This window comes from Schistocerca cancellata, chromosome 7, assembly GCF_023864275.1.
Source record: "Schistocerca cancellata isolate TAMUIC-IGC-003103 chromosome 7, iqSchCanc2.1, whole genome shotgun sequence".
Classification (NCBI taxonomy): Eukaryota; Metazoa; Arthropoda; class Insecta; order Orthoptera; family Acrididae; genus Schistocerca; species Schistocerca cancellata.
The window spans coordinates 579070589-579090780 of NC_064632.1; the positions used below are offsets into that span (position 1 = coordinate 579070589).

The window sequence follows — 20192 nt, forward strand, 5'->3', positions numbered from 1 at the left end:
AATGAATAACGAAAAGGCCTGTGCTGAGATTAGCCGTCTTTAAAAGTGTATGACGAAGGCAGTGGTTGTCTCCTTATTCTTGTGGTTTTTGGTAAGAATATAGGTTTTGTTTAGTGAAGCTGTATTTGTTGTTCTTCTTGCCACCAAATAGTACATTATTACAGCATTGAGAAGGACAGAATGGAATGTAACAACTCCATAGCAGTCCATTCCGATTGCCAGCCCCATTAGGTACACGGTCACATTAATTAATTAATATCTGGGCTGCTATCATTCCCGATCGAGCGGGAACGTAATAATAATAGGACGTGTTACAATCTCTTTAAGCAAACATAGCACTATTAATAAAATCTTCTTAGGTTTGCAGCCACATTATGTAGTTGAATTCCTACAAGCATTGTGGTTGACTATAGTCAAGTGGTAATTGACTGCTTTGTCATTGGTAGCCTTCTCCTTATATAACAATGCTGTTGTCTGTAGTATCTCTAGTGCTCATTCCATTGCTGAATAAACCAGTATTTATATCTTGCATCCACTGTGTGTTCTTCAATTTTATGACATTCTAATCCCATGCTATACTGAGTTATCATCTGACATCTTTATAGAATGTATGTTGTGGGTTTTTTAATTGTAATCAAAACATTCAGCCTCAAAATGACAGAGATGATGTCAAATTCAATATGAAAAAAAAACAGCAATTCGTGATGTTTCATAGTGTAACATGCAAAAACAGCACAGCCACAGTCAGCCAAAGTTTATTCTTCTTCCACATACAAGTGAACAACATTTGACAACATAGATACAAATATGAAAACAACCCAGGTACCGGTACAAGCAGTTGCTGACACTAAGTATGAATACAATATGAGAACCGGTGGCTGCTGCACTGCACTTAGGAAGAGGAGGGCTCTAGTATACAGTGGGGCAGATGCTGTGCTGGGTGCACTGCAGGTGGCCTCTGGCGGCTGGCCCATTCAGATGCTATTGGCAGAATATTTGCGGTGTTGCATGCCTGCAAATTAACTGGTGCTGTGGTGCTTATTGTTGTATTACTTACAGGGTTTCAGTGGCTCTCCATTCCCTTGGGGAAAGGGTACACTGCTCATGTGGGCACTAGGACAACTGTCCATTGTCTCTGAGGCGGATGCCACAGGCAATGACAGCAGCAGTGGAAGGAGATTCTGTGCCAGAACTGCTGATTAGGAGTAGAAGTGGTGCAGCTGTGGAGACGTGTGGCAGCAGCTCCCCCATGGAGTACCATAAGAAAGGATTGGGAACAAAGGTGTTGATCACATCTCACCATCTGGTCTCTTGACTTGGTGGATCTATACCAAAAGTGAAAGTGCCAGCTGCTCAGTTGGGGCATTGGGGGCACCAGGGATGCTGGTATTGCAGGACCCAAAGGTTCCATCCCAGCCAGCAGTGGAATTGCTGTTGGCATTGGAGCACTGTAGGAAGGTCTGACAGCTGGTGCTGGGGGATTGGACGCTGGAGGAGAGGCAGGAAGCTGTGACATCTGCAAGGAGGACAGATCCACATGCACAGCAGGGATGCCTTGTGAGGCCTGAACAGGTGCTGAGGGAGGAGGTAGAAGCAGCAGAACTGGTGTACATAATGGAGAGGTGGTGGCCCTCAGCAGCTGTGGACCATAGCCAGAATCCACTTTTGGTCAGTGGCCAAACTCCAAGATGCAGACTACAGTGCTGAAAGTGAACCACAATGAGGTCTGCACCAACAGGTATTGCTGAGGGAACACAACCAGATGAAACAGGGTGTGTGGCTAACAGTCATGGAGAGTCTTGTTCAGGCTCCAGTCCCCTAACAGCATAAACCTGTAGGAACTCAAGAAGCATGTTAGAGAATTGTCCATGACAAGTGCACTTACAGCTATAGAGCACCTTGGTTGGACCCTCATCCCCCACCAGTGTAAACCTGTAAGAACTCAAGAAGCATGCCAAAACATTGTTTGCGGAGAAGGCCACGATATATTTCTTCACTTGAACCTTGAATGTGTGGATGAGACGTCCCTCATCAATGTTAGATCTGGGGTGAAAAGGAGCAGCTGTAATGTGGCTAATACCTTTCTGGGTCCAGAAATCATGGACTGTCTCAGACAAATACTGTGGACTACTATCAGTCACAAGCATATAAGGTAATCCTTCAATAGGAAAAGTTCTGGAAAGGGCATGACTCATAGCTACAGCTGACGACGTCAAAGGACAGCTGATGACATATGGAAATTTAGAGAAAGCATTGATGACCAACAACCAGTAAGAATTTAGGAAAGGTCCTGTGAAATCAATGTGAATATCTTAATATGTTCCCATGGACACTGTGGGGTGGGCCACAGGGAGACTGTTATCTATGGCACTGCCTGTTTAGTAGCACATTGACAGCAGGCTGCAACAGTATGTACACTGTCACCATTGATGCCAGGCCAAAACATGTGCTGACAGACCAGTAACTTGGTACCTGAGAACCCCCCACCCACCCACCCACCCCAGTGTCTTTTGTGTAGGAGCTGAAGTACACCTCACCAGAGGTTGGCTGGGATCCTAATAGATGACAACACACACACACAGCTAAGAGAACAGCATTACCAAATCAGAACTGGATTGTCAGTGATAGGTGCTGTGATTCAGGAGCCTGTAATGGAAACCATTCCACTGTACATTGTGCCTCAACATCTAAGTAAAAACAAAAGATTTTATCTGGATCAGAAGGAGGATCTGACCATATCAGTAGCCAGGACAGTGCATCAACTTTGGCAAGCTGCATGGTAGGCCAAAAATGTATTTCATAGTTGCAGCGAAACAGAAACCAGGCCCAGTGCTGGAGGTGATGTGTTACTTTGTCAGGCAACACAACAGAAGAAGTAAACAATGAAACCAAGGGTTTGTGGTCAGTAAAGAGGGGGGACTTGTGCAAGAACACATGATACTTTTTGAGAGCTTAGTTGATAAGAATCAATTCCTTTTCAACTTGGGAATAGTGTTGCTGAGTGGAGTTGAGCATTTTTGATGTATAAGCTATCAGATATTGAGAACCATCCTCATACAAATGTCCCTACTGAGTCCATACTGAGAGACATCTGCAGCCAAAACCAGATGGTGGCCAAGACGGAAAGGAGCAAAACCAGGAGTTTAATGTAATTTAGATTTCAAAAGCATGAACACACAATTGCAGGCCATTGTCACTGAAAAACAATGTTCTTGCAGAACAATTTGTGGAGGGAATGGGTCAACATTGCTGCACCTGGTATGAACTTGTGTTAGTAAGCAATTTTACCTAAATATGCTTAGAATTCTTTGGCAGTTGTAGGATGAGGCAGAGCCATGACTATGATGGCATGATGATTTAAAAGCTTAACATCATCCTGAGGAACTTCAAACCACAAATACACAATGGATGACTGAAAAATGTGTGACTTGGTCAGGTTGCATTTTAAGTCTGCAATATGTAAGACCGTGAACAAGGTGCATAAGTTAAGTGAATGCTCTTCTGCAGATGCACCTGTCACAATGATTTCATCGAGTTAGTTGCACGGACATCATCAGTTGTTCCAAAAATGCTGAAAAATTGCTGGGGTGCTAGTGACACCAAATGGGAAGCACCAATATTGGTGCAAACTGAAGGGCATATTAATTACAAGGAGGCATTTAAAATCCTCATCCAATGCAACTTGTAAATGGGCTTCAGATAAATCAGTTTTGGAGAAAAACTGGCTCCCTGCAAGATTAGCCAATAACTCTTCTGGGCAGGGCAAAGGATAGGTATCAGTGGTAGATTGTGAGTTAACTGAAACTTGCTGAAAGTTGCTGCAGAGGTGAAGCTGACCAGTTGGTTTTTTAACAATCATGAGGTTGGTAGACCACTCACTCAATGTAATACACTATATGACCCCCAATGATATTAGCATGTCCAATTGTGATTGCACTTGATCACACAAAACTCATGGAGTAGAGTGGGCATGGAAAAAGCACAGCTGGTGACATAGGCTTCAGGGTGATGTAGGTCACAAAATTAGTGGCACAATCCAACCTTATCTGAGAAAAGAGACAGGAAAATAGAAAATAGAGAATCTAACAGCTGGTAAGGCATCTGGTCTGAAAAAGGTGCACATATTTAAAACAGGAAAATATAAGGAATTGAAAGCATCCAGAGTTAGCCAATTTGCAATGACAGCATCATCCGCTGCCAAAAAAATCAAGGAATGAACCACAAATTTACACACCTTGGGAGCTGTAGATTGGTCCAAAATTGGAAAATCCTGTTGTTGTAATGCACCAAATGTTGTGTAACCAGAGACAACACTGGAGATCCCAAATCTACATAAGTTGTGGGTTCAGTAAAGTCACAACTGTACCTGTGTCTATTCGTAGTCTTACGGCATTGTCCATCACTTCCACTTTGATAAACAGTTTGTTATGATTTGTAAACACTGGAGACATACAATTAACATCCATGTCCATGCCTGAAGGGGTGAGCTGGGATTGACACAAAGACACTGTATCTCCTGTTTTCATACAGTTGTTGCAAGTCACCCACTACTTACCACGCATGGCCCTGTCATGTTGCATGAAACAAGATAGAAGTGCAGGGCACTGACATTGCTGTGGAGGTTGTGGTTGTTGCTGTTATTTGGCACATTGCTGTCCAGTGTGACACAAAGGCTGCATTTGTATGGCTACATCATCCTCTCTCTGAGAACTGCCTGATGCCTGAGAACCAGGAATGGCAGTCACCACAGCTACATCACACCAAGCCTCAATCTGATCACCAGTATGTGAGATACCTCAAAAGATGGATCAATATTTAACACTTTAGCTGAAGATGGATTCTCATACTTTAGTGTGCATTGATGCACCTCTTTGTTAGTAGTCAAACAAATGATGGTGTCATGGCTCATAGAACCAGCATAGAAATCATGATAAGCATAATTAATGAACTGACATTTGTCACTGAGGCCATTGAGCTCGACCACCCAAGCCTGGTTGGACTGGAGAGGCTGTTCATGACAATGATAGAACTCTTCAAGTGCTGTGATGAAATGCACACATTTACAGTGATAATTTTGACAACTTACACATTTTGTAACTGAAGAAACAACCAGACAGACTGTATACACAAAAGTGAAAACCACACACAACACAAATTGTTTCATAGTGTAAGACACAAACAACAGCACAGTCAAAATGAAAAAAAATCTATTCTTCTTCCACGTACAAGTGAACAACAGTTGAGAAAATAGAAACAATCCAGGTACTGATATAAGCAGTTGCTAACAGTAATTATGAATACAATATGAGAAATCTTGTAAAACATTCTCATGAAAGATGATGACATTTTGGTGAGAACAGGGTGGGAATCAGTCACTGCAAAGATGAGGGTGGCATGGTGGATGTGGTACATAAATATTGCTTTATTTTGCATTGGATTGAGTAACACTCACATCACAGCTGCGTAAGTGTGAATCCATTGTCAGTATACCAGTCGGCAGGATTTGTCGTTCGAGGAGGCATACACAACTAAAAGCTTGTGAGAATTTAACATTGGAATACAGTTTGAAGCTTGAGAAGAGTTTAGTAACCTATTAGTAGTTCCTGGATTTCTACATGCTTGAAAAGAAATTAAATCTATGTTGGATGCTTTTCAAATTACAAATAAATAACACACTGAACCATGAAAAAGTGAAAGGTTAAATCTTAATGTTTTATTCTTAAGAGCTAGATTGGTATTTTCTCAATAAATTCATGTACAATTGCAAAATTTTAAAATCCGTACCAAAATAATCATTGTCCCCATAGCACTTGAACTGTAGTACTACCTCTGTAATTTTAAAGAAAGTTGGTAACAAGAGGCATAGAGTGAAAGTTTCTAATGCTCTGTAGTAGTATTTGGGAAGAAAGCATTAAAATTCCTGTGATTCTAATCTGCAACACAAATTTCTTAGTTTTCCTTACATAAATGTAAGTGAATGTTGGAAGGGCTCATTCAGGAAGGCCATGGGTAATTACATTGACTCATTTTCAACTAGGCTAATGCTTAATTTCCAAGGACTCCTGTGGTGGCAGAGCATTAAGCACTAATAGACATGGGAAGGGAAGAGACAGAAAAAAGAGCTGATCTGGTTCAAGAATGTGTGTGAGTTAGAAGAAACAGTGTAAACATCAGAAAGGTTATTGATCATAATTTTGCTGCTTCTTTATTTGAAAATGCTACAGTTTGTGGGTTGTGAATGGAAAACATTTTTGGAGGCATACTCAATATTATATTTTCTTCATTTCAACACAGGTGGACAGTATAAATTTGAACTAGTAGCGACCACCACTGCCTTTATCCAGATCCATTGCCTCAGGTTCCTCCTTAAATGAAAAGTGACTAAGGGCATAGTTCTTCCAGCACTTTGGTAAGATTCCAGAAGAAGGCATAGCAAATGAACCTTCTACCATGGTTGCTGCTCTATGCTAAACCTAAGGCAGCCATCAAAATCTATAAAGTTTATGTCATATGTCTGGTGTTATACAGATAACTAACTTTCCAAAAATGAGACTGATCTGATTTCATTATTCCAGTGTGCTTGCTGTCATTGTTTCATTTTAACCTCATAAGAGGACAAAGATATTCAATGTATCAAACAACTATTAAATTTGTCCTGCTCTTCCAATTTCCTACTAACTGTGTTGGTAAGGAATAAATTGTATGTTACTCTGTTTTGCTGTAATGTAATATGCAAATTTTAAAGTTATCCAACTTTGTAGCTCCTTACCCTTCTTAATGGAAAATAAAGGGTGGACTGTAACAGTATTATGAAAAGGATAGTTGCTACTCACCATAAAGTGGGGATGCTGAGTCCCAGATAGGCACAATACAAAGAGACTGTCAGACATGAGCTTTCAGTCAAGGTCTTTGTAGGAGATAGATGACCAACATACACACACAAACTCACAAAAACACAGCTCACACACACACACACATGACTGCAGTCTCTGGCTGCAGAGGCCACACACACACACACACATACACACACACACACACACACACACACACACACACACACACACACACACACTGTGTGTCTGTCTGGCCTCTGCAGCCAGAGACTGCAGTCATGTGTGTGTGTATGATTTGTGTTTTCGTGAGTTTGTGTGTGTATGTTGGTCATCTATCTCCTACAAAGACCTTGTTGACCGAAAGCTCATGTCTGACAGCCTCTTTGTATTGTGCCTATCTGGGACTCAGCATCCCCACTTTATGGTGAGTAGCAACTATCCTTTTCATAATACTGTTACAGTCCACCCTTTATTTTCCATTAAGAAGGGTAAGGAGCTACAAAGTTGGATAACTTTAAAATTTGTGTATTACATTACAGCAAAACAGAGGAACATACAATTTATTCTTTACCAACACAGTTAGTAGGAAATTGGAAGAGCAGGACAAATTTAATAGTTGTTTGATACACTGAATATGTGTGTGTTTCTTGTCTATCTCAAACAAAGGCATTGTTGACCAAGAGCTTATGTCTGACAGTCTTTTTGTTGTGCCTATCTGCAACTCAGCATCTCCACTTTATGGTGAGTAGCAACTATCCCTTACATTTGTTAACATATTTTGATATACTTATTGTACTTTATTATTGTTGTACTTACTGATGAAATCATTTCTCTAGATAGTTAAGTTACTGTGAACTTTCAAACATTAGACTGTGATTCCAGTACCATGTTCTGATCCACCTTCACCCCAAAAAAACACACAAAAATCTGTTTTCACATCAGATGGTTATCAAAGTACTGATAGCTTCAAATAAAGGTGCTGAAGTTCACCTCATCATTCATAAGTTCAAATGTGATTATTCAGCTCTGTGAATTTGGGCAGAGTCATGTTGGATGAAGGCCTACTTGTTAGGAACATCAACTGTACCATAGGATGCAATAAAGCAACTAAAGTCTTCCTGGAGAGCAATACTTGGACAAATTGTATACTTCCTTGTGCTGCAATATAACCATATACAGTATGTTTGAAAGTGTGATGTTTTTGGAGATTTTGCATCAGTCTCCATCAACACTTCTGTAACTTGCACAGATGTTAAGTTGAACAGTCAGCTGCTGACTTATCCTAAATGTTGCTCTGGTGCTTCTATTAGGAGAGTGAAATATGATGATTGTGGGAAGCATTGGAATAAAATTAAGATGTTCTTTCCATCTAGATTGTAAAATAGAGTTGTTACTGTTCATTACTTGTTTGGGGTTGTGCTATCTTCTGATGACTGAATTCAAAATGTGGGTAGGAAATTCTGAGAGATGTTATAACTATAATAATGTAAGAACACACTGAAAAGTAAAATTGGTGTATTTGGTTGGAACCTTGAAGGACTGAGAAATAATCAGGAAAAATTCTTATTGGCTTGTAAGAGTTGCAGATGTTTCAAGAGAGTGACATTATTGATTGCCTCCAGATTACACAACTACATGGACAGATTGATTTAATATATTCATATATACACTGCACATCATATAAGTTTTATTTACATTCCTTCCGCAAACATGCCTTCACCATAGCCAGATTACACTCCCATATTTTATTTTCTCAGGCTTGTCTGACATTTGGCATTACCCCCAAAGGCCTAACACTTAAAGTTCCCATCTCTGGCTGTAACCCTTCTTTCCATCAGTCCCTATACCAGTTCCAAACGGAACAATCCATTGCCCTCACCCACCTAATCCTTCACCAACACATCAACTCAGCCAATCAACACACCTGTCAACTCCTATCCTTAATAAAAGTCCTCAATTTCTCCTCTCCCACATCCACACCGGCTGTTCAGAGCATCCTCCTACAGGCCAACAGCAAATTAGAACAGCATGCCACCCTCCACCTCAAAAAACTATCCAATCACCTGGTTTCCCACCTCCAGAAAAGCAACTCACTCACCCTTCACAACCTTTCCAGCAAACCTCAACCCCCTCTCATTGCACACAGACCCAGTCTCTCCCATCTACTCAATCCCCCACTTCCAGCTCCACTCCCCCCAAAACCTCAAAATTCCATTCAACACAATCTGGAACCACAACACCCTAATTCAGTAGTTAAACTTTCCTCCAAACCTCTCTCCCAATCCGAAACCTCTGTCCTATCCAAAGGCCTCACCTTCAACCCCACTCCCAGATTCAACCAAACAGCCCTTGTCAAAGAATTACTGTCCTACACCTGTACTCTCTGCTGGAAATATCACTTTGCCACGAAGAAAAATGATCCTAATCCTACTCCTAATGATCCAACTCCCCAAGACACTATCCAAATTGAACCCTGCCTGGAACAGTTCCATCCTCCGTCACAGCGGGACCCATCTCCTCTTCCTCTCCAAACTTTCCAGGAATTTCTGACTTCCAGCCTTGCCTCTCATTCCTTCTTAAAAAACTTTAATCCTACTCCCAACATCATCACTGCTGTAGCCCAGGCTATCCGTAATCTGAAGGCTGACCGATCCGTTGTCATTCTTCCGGCGGACAAGGGTTCCACGACCGTGGTACTTGATCGTCGGGAGTATGTGGCTGAGGGACTGTGTCAGCTTTCAGGCAACACTACATACAAAGTTTGCCAAGGTAATCCCATTCCTGATGTCCAGGTGGAGCTTCAAGGAATCCTCAGAACCTTAGGCCCCCTACAAAACCTTTCACCTGACTCCATCAACCTCCTGACCCCACCAACACCCAGCACCCCTACCTTCTACCTTCTTCCTAAAATTCACAAACCCAATCATCCTGGCCGTCCCATTGTAGCTGGTTACCAAGCCCCCACAGAACGTATCTCTGCCTATGTAGATCAACACAACACATTACATGCAGTCTCCCATCCTTCATCAAAGACAACAACCACTTTCTTGAATGCCTGGAATCCTTACCCAGTCTGTTACCCCCAGAAACCATCCTTGTAACCATTGATGCCACTTCCTTATACACAAATATTCCGCACGTCCAGGGCCTCACTGCGATGGAGCACTTCCTTTCGCGCCGACCACCTGCCACTCTACCTAAAACCTCTTTCCTCATTACCTTAGCCAGCTTCATCCTGACCCACAACTTCATCACTATCGAAAGCCAGACATACCAACAATTAAAGGGAACAGCCGTGGGTACCAGGATGGCCCCCTCGTACACCAACCTATTCATGGGTCGCTTAGAGGAAGCCTTCTTGGTTACCCAGGCCTGCCAACCCAAAGTTTGGTACAGATTTATTGATGACATCTTCATGATCTGGACTCACAGTGAAGAAGAACTCCAGAATTTCCTCTCCAACATCAACTCCTTTGGTTCCATCAGATTCACCTGGTCCTACTCCAAATCCCATGCCACTTTCCTTGACGTTGACCTCCACCTGTCCAATGGCCAGGTTCACATGGCCGTCCACATCAAACCCACCAACAAGCAACAGTACCTCCATTATGACAGCTGCCACCCATTCCACATCAAACGGTCCCTTCCCTACAGCCTAAGTCTTCGTGGCAAACAAATCTGCTCCAGTCCGGAATCCCTGAACCATTACACCAACAACCTGAAAACAGCTTTCGCATCCCGCAACTACCCTCCCGACCTGGTACAGAAGCAAATAACCAGAGCCACTTCCTCATCTCCTCAAACCCAGAACCTCACACAGAAGAACCCCAAAAGTGCCCCACTTGTGACAGGATACTTTCCGGGACTGGATCAGACTCTGAATGTGGCTCTCCAGCAGGGATACGACTTCCTTAAATCCTGCCCTGAAATGAGATCCATCCTTCATGAAATCCTCCCCACTCCACCAAGAGTGTCTTTCCACCATCCACCTAACCTTCGTAACCTCTTAGTTCATCCCTATGAAATCCCCAAACCACCTTCCCTACCCTCTGGCTCCTACCCTTGTAACCGCCACCGGTGTAAAACCTGTTCCATGCACCCTCCCACCACCACCTATGCCAGTCCTGTAACCCGGAAGGTGTACACGATCAAAGGCAGAGCCACGTGTGAAAGCACCCACATGATTTACCAACTGACCTGCCTACACTGTGAAGCTTTCTATGTGGGAATGACCAGCAACAAACTGTCCATTTGCATGAATGGACACAGGCAGACAGTGTTTGTTGGTAATGAGGATCACCCTGTGGCTAAACGTGCCTTGGTGCACGGCCAGCACATCTTGGCACAGTGTTACACCGTCCGGGTTATCTGGATACTTCCCACTAACACCAACCTGTCAGAACTCCGGAGATGGGAACTTGCCCTTCAGTATATCCTCTCTTCTCGTTATCCACCTGGCCTCAATCTCCGCTAATTTCAATTTGCCGCCGCTCATACCTCACCTGTCTTTCAACAACATCTTTGCCTCTGTACTTCTGCCGCGACTGACATCTCTGCCCAAACTCTTTGCCTTTACAAATGTCTGCTTGTGTATGTGTATGTGTGGATGGATATGTGTGTGTGTGCGCGCGCGAGTGTATACCTGTCCTTTTTTCCCCCTAAGGTAAGTCTTTCCGCTCCCGGGATTGGAATGACTCCTTACCCTCTCCCTTAAAACCCACATCCTTTCGTCTTTCCCTCTCCTTCCCTCTTTCCTGATGAAGCAACCATTTGTTGCGAAAGCTTGAATTTTGTGTGTATGTTTGTGGTTGTTTGTGTGTCTATCAACCTGCCAGCTCTTTCATTTGGTAAGTCACATCATCTTTGTTTTCAGATATATTTTTCCCACGTAGAATGTTTCCCTCTATTATATATATATATACACTGGTATATTGTTGATGCTTATCAACTGCTACTGAAATATGTTATACTTATAGTTGTAATGATATCCTGATCTTCACTGGCAAACTTCTAATACGTTTGTTAGACATTTTGGCTTTTGCTATCTTATACCAAGTAGCTTTTAAAAATATGAACAGATGGTGGAGTTTTCATTGCACATGTGCTCAAATATTTTGACGGGAGTGATGGTCCATGAACCATGGACCTTACCGTTGGTGGGGAGGCTTGCGTGCCTCAGCGATACAGATGGCCGTACCATAGGTGCAACCACAACTGAGGGGTATCTGTTGAGAGGCCAGACATACATGTGGTTCCTGAAGAGGGGCAGCAGCCTTTTCAGTAGTTGCAGGGGCAACAGTCTGGAAGACTAACTGACCTGGCTTTGCAACATTAACCAAAACGGCCTTACTGTGCTGGTACTGCGAACGGCTGAAAGCAAGGGGAAACTATGGCCGTAATTTTTCCTGAGGGCATGCATCTTTACTGTATGGATAAATGATGAAGGCGTCCTCTTGGGTAAAATATTCCGTAGGTAAAATAGTCCCCCCATTCGGATCTCCGGGCGCGGACTACTCAAGAGGACGTTGTTATCAGGAAAAAGAAAACTGGCGTTCTATGGATCGGAGCATGGAATGTCAGATCCCTTAACCGGGCAGGTAGGTTAGAAAATTTAAAAAGGGAAATGGATAGGTTAAAGTTAGGTATAGTGGGAATTAGTGAAGTTCGGTGGCTGGAGGAACAAGACTTTTGGTCAGGTGAATACAGGGTTGTTGTTGTTGTTGTTATGGTCTTCAGTCCTGAGACTGGTTTGATGCAGCTCTCCATGCTACTCTATCCTGTGCAAGCTTCTTCATCTCCCAGTACCTACTGCAACCTACATCCTTCTGAATCTGCTTAGTGTATTCATCTCTTGGTCTCTCCCTACGATTTTTACCCTCCACGCTGCCCTCCAATACTAAGTTGGTGATCCCTTGATGCCTCAGAACATGTCCTACCAACCGATCCCTTCTTCTAGTCAAGTTGTGCCACAGACTTCTTTTCTCCCCAATCCTATTCAATACTTCCTCATTAGTTATGTAATCTACCCATCTAATCTTCAGCGTTCTTCTGTAGCACCACATTTCGAAAGCTTCTATTCTCTTCTTGTCCAAACTATTTACCGTCCATGTTTCACTTCCATACATGGCTACACTCCATACAAATACTTTCAGAAATGACTTCCTGACACTTAAATCTATACTCGATGTTAACAAATTTCTCTTCTTCAAAAACGCTTTCCTTGCCATTGCCAGTCTACATTTTATATCCTCTCTACTTTGACCATCATCAGTTATTTTGCTCCCCAAATAGCAAAACTCCTTTACTACTTTAAGTGTCTCATTTCCTAATCTAATACCCTCAACATCACCCGACTTAATTCGACTACATTCCATTATCCTCGTTTTTCTTTTGTTGATGTTCATCTTATATCCTCCCTTCAAGACACAATCCATTCCGTTCAACTGCTCTTCCAAGTCCTTTGCTGTCTCCGACAGAATTACAATGTCATCGGCGAACCTCAACGTTTTTATTTCTTCTCCATGGATTTTAATACCTACTCCGAATTTTTCTTTTGTTTCCTTTACTGCTTGCTCAATATACAGATTGAATAACATCGGGGAGAGGCTACAACCCTGTCTTACTCCCTTCTTAACCACTGCTTCCCTTTCATGTCCCTCGACTCTTATAACTGCCATCTGGTTTCTGTACAAACTGTAAATAGCCTTTTGCTCCCTGTATTTTACCCCTGCCACCTTTAAAATTTGAAAGAGAGTATTCCAGTCAACATTGTCAAAAGCTTTCTCTAAGTCTACAAATGCTAGAAACGTAGGTTTGTCTTTCCTTAATCATTCTTCTAAGATAAGTCGTAAGGTCAGTATTGCCTCACTTGTTCCAGTATTTCTACGGAATCCAAACTGATCTTCCCTGAGGCTGGCTTCTACCAGTTTTTCCATTTGTCTGTAAAGAATTCGTGTTAGTATTTTGCAGCTGTGGTTTATTAAACTGATTGTTCGGTAATTTTCACATCTGCCAACACCTGCTTTCTTTGGGATTGGGATTATTATATTCTTCTTGAAGTCTGAGGGTATTTCGCCTGTTTCATACATCTTGCTCACCAGATGGTAGAGTTTTGTCAGGACTGGCTCTCCCAAGGCCGTCAGTAGTTCTAATGGAATGTTGTCTACTCCGGGGGCCTTGTTTCGACTCAGGTCTTTCAGTGCTCTCTCAAACTCTTCACGCAGTATCGTATCTCCCATTCCATCTTCATCTACATCATTTCCATAATATTGTCCTCAAGTTCATCGCCCTTGTATAGACCCTCTATATACTCCTTCCACCTTTCTGCTTTCCCTTCTTTGCTTAGAACTGGGTTTCCACCTGAGCTCTTGATGTTCATACAAGTGGTTCTCTTATCTCCAAAGGTCTCTTTAATTTTCCTGTAGGCAGTATCTATCTTATCTATACAGGGTTATAAACACAAAATAAAATATGGGGAATGCAGGAGTAGGTTTAATAATGAATAAATAATAGGAGTGTGGGTAAGCTACTACAAACAGCATAGTGAACACATTATAGTGGCCAAGATAGACACGAAGCCCATGCCTACTACAGTTGTACAAGTTTATATGACAACTAGCTCTGCAGATGATGAAGAAATTGAAGAAATGTATGATGAGACAAAATACATTATTCAGGTAGTGAAGGGAGATGAAAATTTAATAGTCATGGGTGACTGGAATTTGGGAGTAGGAAAAGGGAGAGAAGGAAACAGTAGGTGAATATGGATTGGGGCTAAGAAATGAAAGAGGAAGCCGCCTGGTAGAGTTTCGCACAGAGCACAACTTAATCACAGCTAACACTTGTTTGAAGAATCATGAAAGAAGGCTGTACACATGGAAGAATCCTGGAGATACTAGAAGGTATCAGATTATATAATGGTAAGACAGAGATTTAGGAACCAGGTTTTAAATTGTAATACATTTCCAGGGGCAGATGTGGACTCTGACCACAATCTATCGGTTATGAACTGTAGATTAAAACTGAAGAAACTGCAAAAAGTTGGGAATTTAAGGAGATGGGACCTGGTTAAACTGAAAGAACCAGAGGTTGTACAGAGTTTCAGGGAGAGCATAAGGGAACAATTGACAGGAATGGGGGAAAGAAGTACAGTAGAAGAAGAATGGGTAGCTCTGAGGGATGAAGTAGTGAAGGCAGCAGAGGATCAAATAGGTAAAAAGATGAGGGCTAGTAGAACTCCTTGGGTAACAGTAGAAATATTGAACTTAATTGACGAAAGGAGAAAATATAAAAATGCAGTAAATGAAGCAGACAAAAAGGAATACAAACATCTGAAAAATGAGATCGACAGGAAGTGCAAAATGGCTAAGCAGGGATGGCTAGAGGACAAATGTAAGGATGTAGAGGCTTAACTCACTAGGGGTAAGATAGATACTGCCTACAGGAAAATTAAAGAGACCTTTGGAGATAAGAGAACCACTTGTCTGAATATCAATAGCTCAGATGGAAACCCAGTTCTAAGCAAAGAAGGGAAAGCCGAAAGGTGGGAGTATATAGAGGGTGTGTACAAGGGCAATGTACTTGGGGACAATATTATGGAATTGGAAGAGGATGTAGATGAGGATGAAATGGTAGATACGATACTGCGTGAAGAGTTTGACAGAGCACTGAAAGATCTGAGTCGAAACAAGGCCCTGGGAGTAGACAACATTCCATTAGAACTACTGATGGCCTTGGGAGAGCCAGTCCTGACAAAACTCTACCATCTGGTGAGCAAGATGTATGAAACAGGCGAAATACCCTCAGACTTCAAGAAGAATATAATAATTCCAATCCCAAAGAAAGCAAGTGTAGACAGATGTGAAAATTACCAAACTATCAGTTTAATAAGTCACAGCTGCAAAATACTAATGCGAATTCTTTACAGACGAATGGAAAAACTGGTAGAAGCCGACCTCGGGGAAGATCAGTTTGGATTCCGTAGAAATATTGGAACACCTGAGGCAATACTGATCTTACGACTTATCTTAGAAGAAAGATTAAGGAAAGGCAAACCGACATTTCTAGCATTTGTAGACTTAGAGAAAGCTTTAGATAATGTTGACTGGAATACTCTCTTTCAAATTTTAAAGGTGGCAGGGGTAAAATACAGGGAGCAAAAGGCTATTTACAATTATACAGAAAGCAGATGACAGTTATAAGAGTCAAGGGGCATGAAAGGGAAGCAGTGGTTGGGAAGGGAGTAAGACAGGGTTTTGGTCTCTCCCCAATGTTATTCAATCAGTATATTGAGCAAGCAGTAAAGGAAACAAAAGAAAAATTCGGAGTAGGTATTAAAATCCATGGAGAAGAAATAAAATCTCTCGGTTCGCCGATGACATTTTAATTCTATCAGAGACAGTAAAGGACTTGGAAGAGCAGTTGAATGGGATGGACAGTGTCTTGAAAGAAGGATATAAGATGAACATCAACAAAAGCAAAATGAGGGTAATAGAATGTAGTCGAATTAAGTCGGGTGATGACATAACTAATGATGAAGTGTTGAATAGAATTGGTGAGAAGAGGAGTATGTGGCACAACTTGACAAAAAGAAGGGACCGGTTAGTAGGACATGTTCTGAGGAATAGAGGGATCACAAATTTAGCATTGGAGGGCAGCGTGGAGGGTAAAAATCGTAGAGGGAGACCAAGAGATGAATATACTAAGCAGATTCAGAAGAATGTGGGTTGCAGTAAGTACTGGGAGATGAAGAAGCTTGCACAGGATAGGGTAGCATGGAGAGCTGCATCAAACCAGTCTCAGGACTGAAGATCACAACAACAACAACAACAACAACAACAACAACAACAACGATGGTCCAAGATATTATTTTATATCTACTATTTTATTTTAACAGAAAATCTTTCAGTACACAAGCAGCATGATATGTCCTTGTTAATTAATGACCCCAGAACAAATCTATCATAAATAATATGCCTTGACATGTTCCAGATCCCTGAAGGATCTGCTATTGGTGGAATCTACAGAACATGTTGAATGAATGAATGAATGAATATGTCTTCTAAATTTTTCACCATATATTCGGAGGAAAATACAAATCATAAAAATCATGTTCTATGGATGATAAAACATTAATTCAAAAATGTCCTAGATTTATGGCATGGGATGTTTTAAATTCAGGCATATCAATAAAATGTAAATCTGATCTTTCAAAATGATGCTGTCCAACAGAACAGTATTCTGAGACAACCATTTTTGTGAAAGGAGGAAGAACTCCATAAATTAATGTGTGGTGATCAACAATAATCATCTTATAGATGCAATATTTGTTTTAATATACTGTTTATTCAAGCAAACAATAAAAATATGAGATAAAAAGTTACCCATCAGGTTATTCGGTAAAGGTGACATGAGCAACAAATGTGTGATGAACTGTACTGTGCCGACATTCTTTGACAGTTTACCATATATTGATGTAAAATGACAGACACTAACTGGCAGTCATCTTTTCTTGCTGCTTCTTCCACATTATAGACAAAACTACATTTGAAACTCATAGTATAACTTAGTTTGAAAATTCATTGTATAATAAATAATGAGGCATAAAACACATATTGCTATTATTGAACGTATGTTCTTGAGTCTTTTAATACTTACCTATAAACAGGTAGCAAGTGTTTATGTATAAGAACGAAATAGTGTTATGTAACTAAACCAATGAGGAATTCCTCATGTTTTGTCATTAATATTGTCTGTGGAATGTGTAGTTATTTAATATGCCAAACCATTTGCTGGATAAAAAATGATGGATGCCTAATTACTCTTCTATGTACATCATTGGTTCATTTTGAATGTTCTTGTTATCACTAACTCAGTGCTAATGAATTCTTTCTTGGTAATTATGATTGAAGAAATTTCCACCAACTGTCTAAAATGTTAATTTAGTTGTGTTACTACACAAGATGCAATAAGCATTTGTTTCATGGTGATATCTTTATTCTGGGAGCTAAGTCCCTGTACACAATTTTTCTGCTACTTGATGTATTAGCTTCAGGTTGTGTACATGATCATCAGGTTGCATAATGTTTCACCTTGACACACGTTTCATGTTTTACTATTGATTCCATCATGCTTTGTAAGAATCTTCCAAAGTGCTATATACAATTACTGATCAATGTGATCTCTCAGGTATCTCCTAGGTGTGACTGGTTAATTATGTGCTTTTGGGTGTATGGCTAAGTTATTTATTCCATTTTTGTGCATGATATATCAACGACTGACCAAGTCATCACCTTCAGGTGCTGAAAGCTGTGTTGTTATGTGTTCTACCTGCCTAGATTCCAGTTAGAATTTGTTGGTCAGCAAAATAATATGCATAAACTGAATCAATAAGTTGGCTGAACACCTGAGACCACACTGTTAACTTATTAATGATTTTACCATATGAGAAACACAAACTTTTTTGTGATAGGCCTACATGATAGAAGCCTCAAAACAAATTTTAAATGGATTTTTCCTTCGTAATTTCTTGTCATACCTCCAAAATAGTCATTACTGAATTTTTCATACTGAGAAATAATTAGCCATTTTATGCTGAGATCTCCACAGTTAATACAATTATAAAACCACATTCTTTTTGTGTTGTTAACTCATTGTGATTATTTGTGTAGGTAAATTTAGAGTATCAATATTTGTAATGTATCAAAACATCAAAATTTCTGGTGCTTCTCCATGTATATAACTTTGAGAGCAATTCACTATCAACTAATTCACAACAGTTCAGCTTCTACTGCAGTATTAAAATGCACTTTGTTTCTTCTGTCATAGGTGATGACTACTAACACCATGGATTGTCTGCCCTCATAGCTGGACAAGGATTTTGCTGAAAAATCTCTTAAGGATTCCAACAATTATCAAGACTTCAGGGTCCTCTCCATAGATGTACAACGAGCATCAGCTCTAGGAGAAAACTTCATGAGTGAAATCTATCGTATGGCTGTGGAACTAGAGCATAAAGTCAAGCAGCATAAGGAAATTGTGTCATTAATAGTAAAATTATTTCCAGGTGGAGAAGTTATGCAGAAAATAGCACAGGACATGCAAGCCTTTGAGAGAGAGATTCTCATGTTCAGTGAGACCATTCCTGCAATGACACAGATGTTGCAGAAAGCAGCCCCTGGTAAATACACACAGTTATCTGCAACATTTTTCACCTCTGGGACTCAGCCAGTTATCTATGTAGTCCTCGAGGACTTGAAGGCCAGAGGCTTTGCAATGGCAGAGAGGTGCAAGGGACTGGACTTGGCTCATGCAAAACTTGTTGTCAGGAAACTGGCTGAGTTCCATGCATCTTCCATTGCACTGTATACACAGAACCCTGCATCAATGGACAAATATAAGAGTTTTCAATTGTTTGAAGGAGAAACAGGTAAGCACACAGAGTCCTTCTTGAAACTAGGCTGCAAAGGTCTCGCAGATCAGCTGGAGACATTAGAGAAGTCATACTCACAGTATGCACCAAGAGTCCGAGCTCTCTCAGAAAACCTATACCCACGTCTAGCAGAGATGGCAAAACAGAAGGGAAAGTTTTGTGCCTTAGCTCATGCGGATACCTGGACCAACAACATTATGTTCAAATACTCTGGTAGTGCCGTCCAAGATGTGGTTCTACTCGACTTCCAGGTTTCTTGCTACTATTCACCTTCAATTGACTTACATCATTTTATACACACTAGTATTACAGAACAAGTGTATGCTGATCACTTAACAGACCTTTTGAAAGAGTACTATAATCGTTTAATGGAAGTGATGAAAGATATTGGTATCAGCAGAGACAAACAGATATCCTATGAGGAGGTGCTTGAAGACTTTGAGGCCCACATGCTGTATGGCTTGTACATAGCAATAACAGAGCTTCCAGTTGTACGCAGTGAAGGGGAATCTGGTTTTGATGTAGAGGCATCTATGAAAGGAACATACACTGATGATAATAGAAGTGCTTTTACAGGTGCTGTGTATATGCAAGCTATAAAACATATGCTGCCAGAATTTGAAAAGAGAGGTTTATTGTGAAGTTTTCAGTAGTTTATGTTCCTTCCACATTATAAATTAAAGTGAGGCAGACTGACTGAATTTTTTCCAAATATCATGATTGCAATTAGCTACTCACCTTAAGTGAAATTTGTGTATTTATAGTAACCCAGCTTTAATAGCATATCGAGTTCTGCTTTGAACCTGCAGTAACAACATTTGGTACAGAAATTTCATCAGTACATAATGATAAAGTTTTGTTTTGTACTAGCATTGCCAGAATGCATGTAAGATTTTGCACCCTTGTTAATAAACTACTATATATACATG

At 40.9% G+C, this 20192-nt stretch overlaps 1 protein-coding gene and 1 pseudogene across 1 annotated transcript; one reads left to right on the forward strand and one right to left on the reverse strand.

Moving 5' to 3' along the window:
- The window catches only part of LOC126092909 (intraflagellar transport protein 57 homolog), a 136143-nt pseudogene extending 134702 nt beyond the window's left edge, over positions 1-1441 (reverse strand).
- A 173-nt stretch (positions 1442-1614) lies between these two features.
- LOC126092910 (uncharacterized) lies at positions 1615-19904 on the forward strand. The gene is made up of 2 exons (XM_049908639.1): positions 1615-1668; positions 18699-19904. Exons 1-2 carry the CDS (start codon positions 1615-1617, stop codon positions 19902-19904), a joined length of 1260 nt encoding a protein of 419 aa, XP_049764596.1.
- Positions 19905-20192: the final 288 nt, after the last annotated feature.